Source organism: Urocitellus parryii, chromosome 15 (genome assembly GCF_045843805.1).
Source record: "Urocitellus parryii isolate mUroPar1 chromosome 15, mUroPar1.hap1, whole genome shotgun sequence".
In the NCBI taxonomy this organism is placed as follows: Eukaryota; Metazoa; Chordata; class Mammalia; order Rodentia; family Sciuridae; genus Urocitellus; species Urocitellus parryii.
The window spans coordinates 13,134,951-13,150,018 of NC_135545.1; the positions used below are offsets into that span (position 1 = coordinate 13,134,951).

General features: G+C 50.7%; 2 protein-coding genes across 2 annotated transcripts; both read left to right on the plus strand.

Moving 5' to 3' along the window:
• The first annotated feature begins 1,286 nt into the window (after positions 1-1,286).
• Positions 1,287-5,387, plus strand: Sertad3 (SERTA domain containing 3). The gene is made up of 2 exons (XM_026411556.2): positions 1,287-1,458; positions 4,231-5,387. Exon 2 carries the CDS (start codon positions 4,237-4,239, stop codon positions 4,831-4,833), a length of 597 nt encoding a protein of 198 aa, XP_026267341.1. The 5' UTR covers positions 1,287-1,458; positions 4,231-4,236; the 3' UTR covers positions 4,834-5,387.
• Positions 5,388-12,041: 6,654 nt separating this feature from the next.
• Positions 12,042-14,866, plus strand: Sertad1 (SERTA domain containing 1). The gene is made up of 2 exons (XM_026411559.2): positions 12,042-12,162; positions 13,796-14,866. The coding sequence occupies exon 2, from the start codon at positions 13,799-13,801 to the stop codon at positions 14,534-14,536; it is 738 nt and encodes a 245-aa protein (XP_026267344.2). The 5' UTR covers positions 12,042-12,162; positions 13,796-13,798; the 3' UTR covers positions 14,537-14,866.
• The last annotated feature ends 202 nt before the right edge of the window (positions 14,867-15,068 follow it).

A 15,068-nucleotide genomic window follows, 5' to 3' on the forward strand; every position in this document is an offset into this window, starting at 1 on the left:
CTGAGATTACAGGCATAAGCCACCGCCTGACTTGGAGATGGATTCTTAGAGAGGTAGTCTACGAGGAAACAAATTTAAAGAGCCCTCTTTCTCTCTTTTTTTTTTTTTAATTTTTTAAAAAGATTTTTAGTTGTAGTTGGACACAGTACCTTTATTTATTTATTTATTTTTATGTGGCGCTGAGGATCGAACCCAGGGCCTCACGCGCTGAGCCACAACCCCAGCCCTCTCTTTCTCTTTTTTAATTTTAAGTTGTAGGTGGATACAATGCCTTTATTTAACTTGTTTTTATTTGTATGTGGTGCCGGGGATGGAACCCAGTGCCTCACGCATGCGCGGCAAGCACTCTACCACTAAGCCCCAACCCCAGTCCCCCATTCTCATTTTTGAGTGCGTGCTATGGAACTGTCATGTTGCAGGTACTGAAGATAAAGCAGCGAAGAAAGCGGACAAAAATCCCTTAATTCGTGCTGAGGGAAGACTGGAGCCATTTCAGAAAAACTGAAAGTGAAAGTTTTAGAAAAACTGAAAGTGATGTCTCTAGCGTGGGGGAGAGGATCACAGGCCAGATCGTGAAGGGCTTTGAGGCAAAAGCTTAAGGAATCTGGAATTTTCAAGGCTGTGGGAAGCCATGAAAAGCTTCCAGCAGCAGAGGGGCTATCCTGAGACGAAGAATGGAGTGCCAGAGGGATTCCACGGGGGACCACCAGAGGCCGTGCTGAGAAGTGTGCGGGATTAAGAAAGGGCTGCAACTTCTTACAGTGTCAGGCAGAGAGGGAGGACCCAGGCAGCGAAGGGGCGGGGACGTGGTCGCCCAGGCAACACAGGCCGCGCAGAACTATTGGCTAGCGTTTAGCTACATCATCCGCCCCCCCCCCCACCTTCGCTACAGTGCCAGCCTTAGGAACACCCAGGGCGGGGCCTCTGCCAGTTGCTCAGCCCCGCCCGCCTGAAAAGCAGGGAGGGGGGCGGATGCCTACCGGTCTAACTCGGCAATGGGGTCCCGGCCTGATATAAAGGGGCCGTAGACAGCAAGACTGACGATCTTGGTGCAAAGACCGTAGCTAAATTGACGGGAGCGGCTTTGACTGCTCTCCACCACCCTCCGTCCTGGACCCTAGCGATGTAGTTCTGCCCCTCGGAATCCTTTAAATGGTCGCGGGCGCAAGAGAGGGGAGGAGAGGGGAGTAGGGCGGGTTGGGAGGAGAGGGGAGTAGGGCGGGTTGGGCGGGTCGGGTCTCCGGGCGTCCGACGGTGGCTCCGCCCAGCCAATCGGAGCCCCGCGGTGGGCAGGATTCCAGCCAATCTTGGCTCGCGGCTAGGCTCCGGGGCGGAGCTGGGTAGTTTGAGGCCAGGAGGAGAGGCCCCCGGGAGGTGAGCTAGGTCTCTACTCGGCACTGGTGGGTCGGTACGCTGTAGGCTTTCCTGGAGGTGGTCTTTGCGAACCTGGCATCCGAGGTGAGGAGTGGCCACTTGATTTGGGATTTACCTTGGGTTGGGGGATGTAGAGGCGAGCTCCAGAGATTAGTGGAGGTGGGGTCTGGGCGGGAGTGGAGGGCGCAGATTAAAGATGACTGATAAGGTGTGAAGAGTTTGAGGACCAGAGACTTGAGTTCGCGATCCAGGGCGGGAGGTGAGGCAGGATTTTCAAATGGAGGAAATTTGAAGCTGCGACATGGAGTAATTGGAGAAGCCAGAGAACCCGGGGAAGGAACTTTTGGGGCAGGGTGTCTTAAAGATTCGAAGACAGTTTAGATTTCCCCGATGGGCTGAGTTCGGGGCTCCGTAGTATTCTGGTTAAGGTGTGAGAAATTGAAGGCTGGTATCATGAACATTTGGTGAAACCAGAGAACTAGAGTCAAGGGATCTTAAAGAGTCCAAGACGCTGTGGCGGAGAAGAAGTGCTCACGGAGAGAGTTCAATGTTCGGGTCTTGAAGACGGACGGAGAGTTTGAGCTGAGATCTAGGGCCCTTTCAAAGGGGAAAATTAGGAGAGGTTAGGGAGGTCTCAAAATTGATATCCCAGTCTCCCCAACGAGGTGGATATAAGAGCATCTGTCGTCTTTGAACGCCTGGGTCTCTGGACCGGAGAGAAGTCTGGAGAAGAATCCCTTACCTTTTGGGGTTTTAGGGACCGGGGAAAAGCACTTTTAGAGTTGAGCTGGGTGGGGGAGGGGTGTTCCGGGCGTGGAGCTCAGACTCGCCGCCCCGGAGGCAAAAGAGGGCGGGGCTCGCCTGGCGCCCGGCAGCTGGACGTCCGGGTTCCCTTCCCCCAACAACCGGGACCCCTGTGCGCATGCCCTAAGGGCGGTAGGGGCGTGGTTTTGTCCCGTTGGCGAGCGGGGCCCTCTGGGGATTGTAGTGCGAATTCTTGATCTGTTTGTGCGTGGCGGCTATTGGTCCACATTTCCCAGAAGCACCTGGGTCCAATTGGGGCGTTCCTGGGTGCTGAATATAGACCTAAGGAGGGGCGGAGCCTGTGGTACACCAAAGTTTCATTGGGTGGATCGCTAAGGGGCGGGTCTTGGCGTTACTTGAGTTCTAGCAAGTTTTCCTGTGGGGTGCGCTTTGGGGGAAGCCGAAGGCGCTGATGGAAGGAATGAGGAAGGTCCTTTCCCTGCTCTTTGGAGTGCTCCCAGGCAGTTAGGGAAGAGAAAAGGGACAGACTATCCTCCCTGTAAGAAAAAGTACCGACAAATAGGTGCACTAACATTCTCTAGGTAGCACGAATAAAACTACTGAGCTGGGCGCGATGGACCAAGCCTGTAATCCCAGCGACTTGGAGGCTGAAGCAGGAGGAAGGCAATTTCGAGGCCAGCTGGGCAACTCGTAGAGACCCTGTCTCAAAGTAGAAAAAAGGACAGGGGATGTGGCTCAGTGGTAGAGTGCTCCTGGGTTTGGTGCCCAATATAAAGAAAACAACTATTGAGCTGGTGTTGGGGAATCAGTGATAAAGCCTTTGCCTAGTGTGCACCGGGCCTTGGGTTCATCCCCTGTACGATGCAGGGGGTGAGGATAGGGTGGATGAAGGGAGGGAGACCGACTATTAAACAAATGAATTAATTCGAACGAATAAATTAATTCTTGTTCATTAAGTACTTTCTGCTGTGTGTTGTGCCTTGTACATATTACACATTAGGTGTCTCCTTGACTATGTGGTGGAGAGTATTTTCACAATCTCTGTTTTACAAATGAGTCCCACAGAAGTGACCTCACATCATTTCCCAAGATCACACAACTGAGCAGTGTCCAAGGCAGAGTTCAGACCTGGAATTCTCTACTTCTGATCCAGGTCTCTGTACTCCACACCTATGGGGTGGGTGAGGTGTCTGAAGAAATTAGTATTATGGAGAATAGTTTTAAAACTCTGAAGGACTGGGCTGGGGTTGTAACTCAGTGGTAGAGCGCTTGCCTGACTTGGGTGAGGCACTGGGTTCGATCCTCAGCACTGCATAAAAACAAATAAAATAAAGGTTAAATTAAAAAAAAAAATTCTGAAGGACTTGAGTTGGGATCTTGAGTTACTTGAGTTACTCTGCAGATGAGGAGATTGATTTTTTTTTAAATATATTTTTAGTTGTAGATGAACAGAATACCTTTATTTTAATTTTATGTGGTGCTGAGGACCAAACCTAGTGCTTCACACATGCTAGGCAAGTACTTTACCACTGAGCTACAACCCCAGCCCCAAAGAGATTGATTCTTACGGATGTAAATTCATTGTTACAGCACACAACAAGCAAATAAGGGGTATTCAAACCCAGCTATGTTTAAAAGTCCATGTCTTGTTTTATTTCCTTTTTTTTTTTTTTTTTTTTTTTTTGGTACTGAGGTTGAACCCAGGGGTGCTCTACCACTGACCTAAATTCCAAACTGTTTCTACTTTTTGAGACAGGGTCTCACTAAGTTTCTCAGATTGGCTTGAAACTTGGACTCCTGCCTGCGCTCAGCTCCCATCTTGTGTTCTTAATCCCATGCATTTATCACCTTCTTCAATTTGTAGGATTCTGGCTATGTGCATTTTAAAAGTCATTCCCAAGGGGCTAGGGTTGTAGCTCAGTGGTTGAGCACTTGCCTCGCATATGTGAGGCACTGGGTTCAATCCCTAGCATCACATTAAAAAATACATAAATATAAAAAAAAAAAAGTCACTCCCAATTCCACAGTCCTACCTGGAAAAGTGGGATCTGAATGACCATGTATCTGTACTTGCCCTTCGTTTCTTTATAGAGCATCATGGTGGGAGGCCTGAAGAGGAAACACTCAGATTTGGAAGAGGAGGAGGAGGATGAAAAGTGGGACTGGAGTCCAGCAAGCCTTCGGAGCTGCCAACAAGCTCTGCTACGCATCTCCCTAGACAAAGTCCAGCGCAGCCTGGGCCCCCGAGCACCCAGCCTCCGCAGGCATGTCCTCATCCACAACACCCTACAGCAACTCCAGGCTGCCATTCACTTGGCTCCAGCACCTGCCCTGCCCCCTGAGCCCCTCTTCCTGGGCGAAGAAGATTTCTCCCTGTCCACCACCATCGGCTCTATCCTCAGGGAGTTGGAGACATCCATGGATGAGACAGAAGCACCTCAGAATCCAGTGGCTCCCCCAGGCCTCCAGAATGAAGTGCTACCCCAACCTGACCCAGTCTTCTTAGAAGCTCTGAGCTCCCGGTACCTGGGGGACTCTGGCCTGGATGACTTCTTTCTGGACATTGACACATCTGCGGTGGAAAAGGAGCCTGCACTGGCCCCCCCAGAACCTCCTCACAACCTCTTCTGTGCCCCAGGGTCCTGGGAGTGGAATGAACTAGATCACATCATGGAAATCATTCTAGGATCCTAAAAACTACCAAGGGGACAGAACCCTTCCTCCCGGCGGCCTCAGTGGGCTGGATCCCTGGATCAACTCGTGTGTTTTGATGGGGGCTCCAGATAGTGACTACGGTCTCCTTTCCTCCCATTTCAGGGTTCCACAAACTTACTTGCATGTGTGTGTGTCTGGTTACCCCCGCCTTCTGTGAAGGTGGGTCTTCCTGAATTAATTTATCTGTTCCAAATGCCTTAATGAGACTCTGTTTCTGGGAGTCTGACTTCTCACATTTCTTCTGCCTTTCCTCCAGTTCCCACTCCCCTTGTGACCACTGGGTCCTCAGGGAAGATAAAGTGGGGCCTGTCAACAGTGGCAGGGGTGTGCTGCCAGGTTGCTCTAGAAACCCAGGCTCTGCCTCTTGAGGGAGTGGGAGGGGCTGGTCTCCTTCCCCCAGGTTGAACCCCACTTCCTTGGCAGGACCCCAGCCCCAGCAGCTTCCTGATTCAGAACCAGGCCGGACCACGTGCAATAGGGTGGAAACCAAACTGCTCCATGCCGCATTATTTAAAAAGAAAGGCAGGGTTTGTGGTGGCTTTCTTTTTTTTTTTTTTTTTTTTTTTTTGTTTGTAATTTTTTTATTTTAAATAAAAGTATTTTGAGAGGAGTGGTGTTGCCTTAAGTTTCTAAACTTCATTGGGTGCTGATGGGAGGGATCTGGGAAGTTCCCCGGGCACCTGCACGTGTCCCTGCTAAAGGTAAGGCAGGAGTATCCTTGTACCTAACAGTTACTGAGTGCTTGTTGAGGGTACTGTTTTAACCACTTTATTTGAATTAAGTCCTTTAATCCTACATCCTTATATAGCAGTAAGTACTGTTATCACATTTTCCTTAGAAAACAGATTCAGGGGCTGAGGGAGTGGCTCAGCCGTAGAGTGCTTGCCTAACATGGGCGAGGCCCTGGGCACTACAAAAAAAACAAATGTGAAGTTCAAAGGCTAAGTCACTTGTTGTTCAAGGTCACAGTTGAGGAAGACCAAGGACTAAGGAGACAGGGTTTAAAGTGAGTTGGCCTCTAGAGCTTTCTTGTTTGGTGGTGGTTTTGCCACACTGGGGATGGAACCCAGGGCCTCTGGCATGCCAGGTGAAGTGCCTGAAGGGCCCTGGGCTGAGTTACATCCCCAGCAAGAGCTTTGCCCTTAGCCATTGTGTTTATGATGCTTCTTGATAGATTTAAACTTCCCTGTGGAATGGACTGGGGCTATAGCTCAGTGACAGAGTGCTTGCCCAGCACATGTGAAGCACTGGGTTCGATCCTCAGCACGACATAGAAATAAAGGCATGCTATCCATCTACAACTACAAAAAAAGAAAAAAAAAAGTCAAACTTTTCATTGTTATGAACTATGCTGTTGAGGCCCAGAAGGGAAAGATCATGCCCACAGACATCCACACCCTCCCAGTCCTGAAAGCAGAGCTTTATTTTTTGGTACTGGGATTGAATTCAGGGGCACTCAACCACTGAGACACATCCCCAGCCCCACTCTGTATTTTTTATTTAGAGACAGAGTCTCACTGAGTTACTTGGCACCTCACCATTGCTGAGGCTGGCTTGGAACTTGCAATCCTCCTGCCTCGGACTCCCCAACTGCTGGGATTACAGGTGTGTGCCACCAAGCCTGGCTGAAAGCAGATCTTTTTAGGAGACTGCCAAGAAGCAGAGCCCTGCTTGAGTTAAGGAACAGATACTTTGTTTGGGAGACACAAACCCGGCCTGGACAGAGTAGGGGTGGAAAGAAGGGAGGCCAGAGGGAAGGCAATGTCATACACTCCCACATGACCATTCCCAGGTGAGTTTATTCAGCATTAGGGACTTTTCTGACCCAGGCACTGTGGTGCACACCCATAATCCTAGGTACTCAGGAAGCTGAGGGAGGAGGATTTCAAATTCAAGGATAGCCAAGGCAATGTAGAAGACCCTGTCTCAAAAAAAAAAGGGGGGGGGCTAGGGGTGTAACTCAGTAGTAGAATACCCTTGTGTTCAATCCTCAGGACCCCCCCCCAAAAAAAAAAAAGAATAAAGTGACTTTTCTAGAGTTGCAAGGAGGAACCATACCTGAGTATATCATTGGTGGGCAGAGAAAGGATGAGGATTTTGCCTATGGTTTCTGGTTCATCCAAATATCTCACTCTGGGAGGGGCATTGTATTTAAGTTAAAAATTAGACAGGTTACCTGAGGTAGATGTCAATCTAGAGAGAGAGGGAGGAAGTGATTAGGGGATCTCAAGAAAGCACACAAGGCCTGCATTCCAAGATGGATGCCAATTGAATCATGTCTTCCTGTTCCTGAAACCTCCAGTTATCTCTTGTCCTACTCAGAATAAAACCCCAACTCCACCGAAGCCTGTGTTAACTCTCACTCCTGACAACTTCCCCCTTTCGTCTTTCACTCTCCACTCAACTCTATCATGCTGGTCTCTTTAGACCCCAAACTTATTTTCCACCCCAGGGCCTTTTGCACTTGGTAGTAATCTACCCAGAGGACACTTCCTTACAGCTTCACCAACCCAAACGTCACTTATTCTTCCTAGCGTGACATGTCCAGGGGTACCACCACACTATCACACATCCTGTTTGACTTTCTTTTGCTTTTTTTCTTTTCTTTTCCTTTTTCAGTACTGGGGCTTGAGCCCAGGGGTACTCTTCCACTGAATCCTGTCCCCAGCCCCTTTTTATTTTGAGGCAAGGTCTGGCCAAATTGCTGAGGCTATCCTCAAACTTGCCATCCTCCCACCTCAGCCTCCTGAGTTGCTAGGACTACAGGCGTGTGCCACCTCGCCCTCCTGTTCTCAGTAGCACCTACCTACCCAATCCCAAGTTATTTATTACCCATTTATGATAGTCTCTCTAGCCTCCACCTCTCTATTGGAAACCGAGAGGAGAGACGGTGCTGGGCTTTGCCCAGCTGTATCCTCCCCGACTACCCAGGGCCTAGAACTACAGCAGGCACAGGTGGGTAACCAAAAATTATTTGTTGACTTTGGGGAAAAAACCCCTCCAGGCCTTGAATAGCCACCCCTCCTCCCACCTCTCTTAACTCATCTTTCACACACATTACTCCTGTGCTTTAGCCACACTAGTCCCTGCTAGTCCTCAAACGCCATCCCACAGTAATATCTGCTTTACAGAGCAAGGTGTGCATCCCGGAGACTCAATAATGGCTCTTATTTGTTGCCTGTCTGCGGTGGGCAGGGCACTCTTCTAGGAGGCACATGAATAAAATGGACAAGTCCCATTGGCAGGAAAGTGAAATAAACATTAAAAAGAAGCTAAAAGCTGGGCGTGGTGGCTCAGGCCTGGAATTCCAGGGGCTCGGGAGGCTGAGACAGGAGGATCCCAAGTTCAAAGCCAGCCTCAGCAACTCAGCAAGGACCTAAGCAACTTAGTAAGACCCTGTCTCAAAATTAAAAAAAAATAAAAATAAAAATAAAAAGAGCCATGGATGTGGCTTAGAGTTGAGCAGCCCTAGGTTTTATCCCCATTACCAAAAAAAAAAAAAAAAAAGTTAAAATGTAGACTGTCAGGTGATGATAAATATTGTGGAAGAAGACGGGGAAGTGATGGGGTGTTGCTGGTTAGACGAGATGGCCAGAAAAGGTGACATTTAGGTAAAGACCTGAGGAGGTAAGGGGTGAGCCAGGTGATTACAGCTCAGGGAGAGGAAATAGCCAGTGCAAAAGGCCCTGAGGTCAGAGCATGAGTAGGTCTGAGGGTCAGTGTGCAGGGTCAGGGGGCCGGAGCAGAGTGACCCAGGGGCCAGAATACCAGGAGAAGAGGAGCAGGAGGTGAGGGGGCAAATCAGGAAGGGTCTGGTGGGAGTTTCAGCTTCACCCTGAGTGACAAGGAAGCCAAGGGAGGATGTTCAGCAGAGGTGGGATGAAACCTGACTCACCTTTTTCTTAGAACTCTCTTTTTGACTTCCCTAAAGAGAACCCAGAGAAAGGGGAATCCGGGAGGTTCTTAGTACCACGGGTGAAGCCAGGACCAGTAGCACCCCCACTTTCCAGGTGAACAAACTGAAGCCCAACTCCTGCCCTAATGTCGCACCTGTCAAGGAACTGGCCACAGAAGTGGAAAGGCTGGCCCTGCCGAGGGAACCCTGGGGGCAGAGTCCACCTTCCCCAACCTGCCTCCTGCACGGTCCTGCGCCGGGGGATGGGCTGGGTCGCTCGCCCCCGGGGCGTGGCACCGGGCTCGGTCCCTCCCACCTGCCCCCTCCGCCCCGGCTGGCCAGCTCGCCCCGGACCCGGGAGGTGGCCGCGGCCCGGAGCCGGCCTGGCGCCTCCTCCCTCCCCAGAGGCCGGGCGGGGCGGCCGGCTGGGGGCGGGACGCTCCCCTGACCACCCTTCTCCCTCCCTTCCTCCCTCCCCAGCTGGCGGTGGCTTCTCCCCGGCCGGCCAGCCGGGCCTGGTGGCTTCGCTTCTGGTTTCCTTTCCCAAGGCCCCGGTCCGCTCTTCCTCCCTCCCTCCCCACAGCCTTTGAATTCCTGGCTCCTTCTCTACATTCTGGTTCCATCTCCAGTGTCACCTCCTCGGGGAGGCTCCCTCGGGGACCACCCCGGCCACAGGCCCCTCTGTCATTCCGTCCTATTTTGTTTTCTTCGAGTCAGAAATTATTTCTCTCATTCATTCATCTTCCAGGGTCTTGGAATCCCACTGGGAGTGAGGACCCTAAATTGTGCTCTCCTCCTTGGCATCTCCCAGTCCAGTTACCCTGGCCTCGCTGCCAACAGCACCTCAGGGCTTTTGCATGGGCTCTTTCCTTCTCCAGGAGTTTGGCTACCTCTCTCATTTCCTCGGGACTCTGCTCAAATGTCGCCCCTTCAGAGAACCCCTTTCCCCTCCTCAAAGTTGCACTCCCTTTCATTACCACCTCTCCCGTGCTATGGGTTTCCCTAGCGCTTATCAGCTCCTAAAGTACTATGTAATTTAAGTTTATGGTCCATCTCCTCCCACCAGGAATTTTGATCTACAATTTCACTAGCATATCTTCAGTGTTTGGTCCACAGAAGAGGCTCAATGCAGAAAAGTTTGTGATCGGTGAATACATTTGCTTTCCTATTTCTTTCCTCTCTACATCCTCTCCTCTGATCCAGTGCTGTACCCCTGTCATCAACAGTGTCCATCCATAATAGGTGCTCAAAAAGTACATGTTAATCAAATGTTTTCTGTAAGCTCTCCTTCAGTGTACAGCCTGAAAGAAGCCACTTGGAGACTCTGAGCCTCATTTTTGCCAGGTCATAAAAATGGATTGTGGGTAGAAATATGGGATTTGCCTAGCAGGAGCCTGGTTCAAATTAGCATCTTTACACTGTTTTTATTATGAAATTCAAACACATAGAAAAGATAAGGGAAAAAATATTCTGAGCACACAAATAGACTCCCAACTGGATTAATAGTTGTTAACATTTTGCTAAATTGCCTTTATCTATACATGCACGTGTGTGTTCGGTTTTTATTGGGGAGATTGTTATTGTTTTTGCTAAAACAATAAAGAATAAATTGCAGACATCTTGAAATTCTATCTCTCCTCCCCCTTTTGGGAATTGAACCTAGGGCTTTGCTCATGTAAGGCAAATGCCCTACCACTGAACTGCACCAGGCATCTCTTAAGAATAAGAACATGGAGCCAGGTGCAGTGGTGAAAGCCTGTAATCCTAGCAATTTGGGGGCTGAGGCAGGAGGATCACAAGTTCAAAGCTAGACTTAGCAAAAAGCAAGGTGTTAAGCAACTCAGTGAGACCCTGTCTCTAAATAAAATACAAAATAGGGCTGAGGATGTACCTCAGTGGCCAAGGGCCCCTGAGTTAAATCCCTGGAACCCCCCACCCTAGACCATAAGTAAATAAAAATTTAAAAACAAAATAAAATATAAGCGGGCTGGGAATGTGTATCAGTGGTTAAGCACCCCAGGATTCAATCCCTGGTACATAAATAAATAAATAAGAAGAACATGGGGGCTGGGGATATAGCTCAGTGGTAGAGCGTTTGCCTAGCATATGTGAGACCCTCGGTTTCATTCCCAGTATCACAAGAGAACATGAGATGGTGAAGAGGCACACATCTGTAATTCCAGCAATTTAGGAGGCTGAGATAATTCCAAGTTGGAGGCCAGCCTCAGCAACTGAGAGATTCTGTGTATCAAAATAAAAAGGGTTAGGGATGTAGCTCAGTCATAAAGCACCCCTGGGTTCAACCCCCCAGTACCAAAAAACAAAAAACAAAAACAAACAAATAAACAAAACACCCAGATGTTGTTTGTTACCCTTATTCTAAAGAGGAAACCCTGAGACTCTAAGGGATTAAAACACTTGCCCAAGATCACATAGCTACTTAGGGAAACAGAGACCAAGATGTGACAAGGGATATTCCGTTCCCACTTAACCTTTGTACTCTTTAACCACAGCTGAATTCAATTGTCCAGCCTTTGCTGAGTCTGGTATAGTGCTCTTCACAGATACAATTTTATTTGAACTTTCCCAATTCGTTTTCTCTTTTTTTTTTTGGGGGGGGTTGTTTGTTAGGTCCTAGGGATTGAACCAGAGGCACTTTACCGCTACACCCCCAGCCCTTTTTATTTCTTATTTTTTGAGACAAGTTCTCATTAAATTACCTAGGACCTCACCAAGTTGCTGAGGCTGGCCTTGAATGTGTGACACTCTGGCCTCAGCTTCCAGAATCGCTGGGATTACAGGCATGCTCCACCTCGCCCACCTAACTTTGCTAATGCTTAAAAGTTAGGCAAGAGAATCCCCATTTAACAGACTGTGTATGGCTCAGAGAGGTCAAGTATTTTTCCAAGGTCACACACGGAGCGAATAGTGAAACTAGGCGACTCTAGCCTAGAGTGTAGACCCCTATTGAGGCTGTGTACGTAAGAACCTCAATTGCTCGGCTTGACAGGTGCATGAATAGATGTGAAGAATCTGCACTTTCAAAGGCCGAAAAGCCCCTATGCGCCACCGGTCCACAGGGCAAATAGCCACCGGTCTTTAGCCGCTTCCCTGAAGCAGCTGCCCGGGCATGCGCCTTGAAGGCAACCTCCCCTCCTTTTGAATCTGCCCCATGCCGGCTCCGCCCATCACCGTCCAGGGCCTATCCCTGGGGTGAAGGGCGGGGCCGCCACGCGAGTGGGCGGTAGCTAAGGGTAGTCAGGAGTCCCGAGTCGTGCTCCAGAGTCAGAGCTGCGTCTCCCGACCCAGGCGCCGGTTGCTGAAGGAGAGCGAGCGAGCGATGCTGCTGCCGCGGCTTTCTGATTGGCTGCGGGTGGCTACCTCTTTGTTCTGATTGGCAGCGAGTGAGCTGGGTATGTAAATGAAGGGGCCTGGGGAAAGAAGGGGTACCGGTGACCGGTCTTTTGGTGTGTTCGATTCCCGGGTCAGACAGATGAGTACCGGGGCTGCCCGGATCGAGATGCCCGGGATCGAGACTCTCGGCTTATACGTGCCGCCTGCCCCAGCCGGGCTGGGTGAATCACGCCGCAGCCCGAGAAGGGGGCGGAGGCGCCGGCTCCCTGGCTCCGGCTGCGTGACTCACCCGCCCCCGCCGCCGCCGCTTCAGGAGGAGCCGCCTCCACTGCCTTCCGGAAACGAGGGGAGGCCAGAATCGAAGAAGCGCCGGCCGGGGTCTCGGCCTGCACGGCCCCGAGTGGCAGGCAGAAACCGTAGGCAGGACTCGGGGCCGTGTAAAGAGTCAGGGTCAGAGGGACCGGAATCCCCGGGGGAAAGCCGGCCTGGGCGCCGCTAGGGGGCGCCGGGAGTCGGGGGCGGAGTCGGGGTGGGGGCTGAATTCCTGTGGTTCCGGACTGCAGGTCTTGGGGAAAGGCGGCAAAGATCCAGTTTTGAGTAGTGCGGTGGTTCACCCTTAGGATCTTGCTAGACAACGTCCCGGGGACTGGACCCCGCAGTCTTCGTGGCCCCCATAGTAGGTTGGGCCAGGGTTCTAAAACTCCAGCCGCCCCCCACTCCGGGAAGAGTGTTAGTCCTCAAACGTCTCTCAGTGACAGACCCACGGTGTCCAGCAGGATTTCGCGGCAAGCCCCGTCTCCCGGATAAGCACTGAATCGAATCGATCAACTTTCTTAAGCCATCAGCATCACAGGTCCCTACTAGTGCAGCAGCCACTGAATGGGTCTCAGGCCCACCCCACAGTCCCCCAGCCCCAAAGGGCATCTTCTGGAAACCTAATCAGCTCACAGCACCACTCCCCTCCCTGCTCGAACCCCATCAATGACTCCCTGCCACACTCAAAATCCACACTCCTCTTCTGCCTGCTCCCCACCCCCACTTGGACTCCTACTTGTCACACTCTGGACACCAATCACACTGGTCTTTTTTCAGTTCAGGCTTATCCAGCCTGTGGGTATTTCTTTACTTTTGTTCCTTCTCTCTCGAATATTTTCCTTCATTGTGTCAGCTCCTTACAGGTGCCTATACTGATCATCTCCAGGACCTTTTAAGTATCTTCCCATCCCTATCTGTGCATTTCCTGTATTTGTGTATTATTTGACACATAGTAGACATTCAGTAAATATTGCTATACAAAACCCGCTTTGGGGGCTAGGGATATAGCTCAGTTGATATGCACAAGGACCTGGGTTTAATCCCCAGCACTACAAAAGGAAAAAAAAATGTCAAAATCTGCTTTTTAAAATTATCTTAAAAGGTTGAATATTGGTCATTCCACATGGTCCACTGAAGAAGCAAACAAAATAATATTATTGAGTATCAGTGAGTAATTACCAGTATCAGAAAATGTTGGAAGTGCTTTTGGTTTATCTCATTTAACCCTTAAAACTTATAGACATCATTATTAACCATAACTTAAAAGTTCTTTTAGAAAGTCTAGACTCAGGTTAAATAATTTGCCCAAGATCACACGGGCAGGGTGTAAATTCTAGATCTGCTTGCCATAACTGAAGGGCTTCTCCCTCCCTGCAGACAATGCTGAGCAAGGGTCTGAAGCGCAAGCGGGAGGAGGAGGAGGAGGAGGAAGAGAAGAAGGAGGAGAAGGAGAAGGAAACCCTGGCAGTCGACGCCTGGTGGCTGGATCCTGGCCACCCAGCAGTGGCACAGGCACCCCCAGCTGTGGCCTCCAGCTCCCTCTTTGACCTCTCTGTGATCAAACTTCACCACAGCCTGCGACAGAGTGAACCAGACCTACGGCACCTGGTGCTGGTGGTGAACACCCTGCGGCGTATCCAAGCATCCATGGCACCAACAGTTGCCTTGCCATCTGTGCCCAACCCACCCCCGGCCCCCAGCATGGATGATAACCTGCTGGCCAGCTCTGATGCCGCCCTCTCGGCCTCTGTGGCCAGCCTCCTGGAGGATCTCAGCCACATTGAGGACCTTAACCAGGCTCCACAACCACCAGCAGATGAGGGGCCTCCAGGCCGCCCCATTGGAGGAGCCCCACCCAGTTTGGGTGCCTTGGACCTGCTAGGCCCAGCCACTGGCTGTCTGTTGGACGATGGGCTTGAAGGCCTATTTGAGGACATTGACACCTCCATGTATGACAGTGAACTTTGGGCACCAGCCTCTGAGGGTTTCAAACCTGGCCCTGAGGATGAGCCAGGCAAAGAGGAGGCTCCAGAGTTGGATGAGGCTGAGCTGGACTACCTCATGGACGTGCTGGTGGGCACACAGGCATTGGAGCGGCCGCCTGGGCCAGGGCGTTGACCCCCAGGACTGGGATGGTTGTCTGGCACCTGAATCGAGCCTGATGGCTGGACCAACCCCCCTTGGAAAGACATAGCTGGCTCCCTAGCACAGACAGGGGGGCTTGGGCCTCTTTGGAGAGAATGAATCCAGTCCTGGGCACATTACTTGTGTCTTCTTTTGTTGAGGCTGGTGGAAGAGGACTGACCCCTAGTGATGGAATGACAGGGCCTGGTGGCTGGAGTGTGATTGGGTCAGGCCCCATGCTGGACTGAATCCTGTGGGGGTCACAGCCTGGGCTATTCCTTCCCTAATATGGGAGGAGATAGCAATTCATTTTTTCAAATTAAAACCAGGCCCTAGGAAGTCTCCAGTCTGTGTGTTTCTTTGTCTCTTCTAAGCACTTGACATGTTAACTTAATCCTATAGCAACCCCTCAAGATAGGGATTCTTATTATGATCCCCATTCCACAGGTGAGAAAACCGAGGCTCTGGGAGGTCATCATGGGGGAGGTGGGTTTCACATCATGAACTTTACTGCTGAACTGAGCCC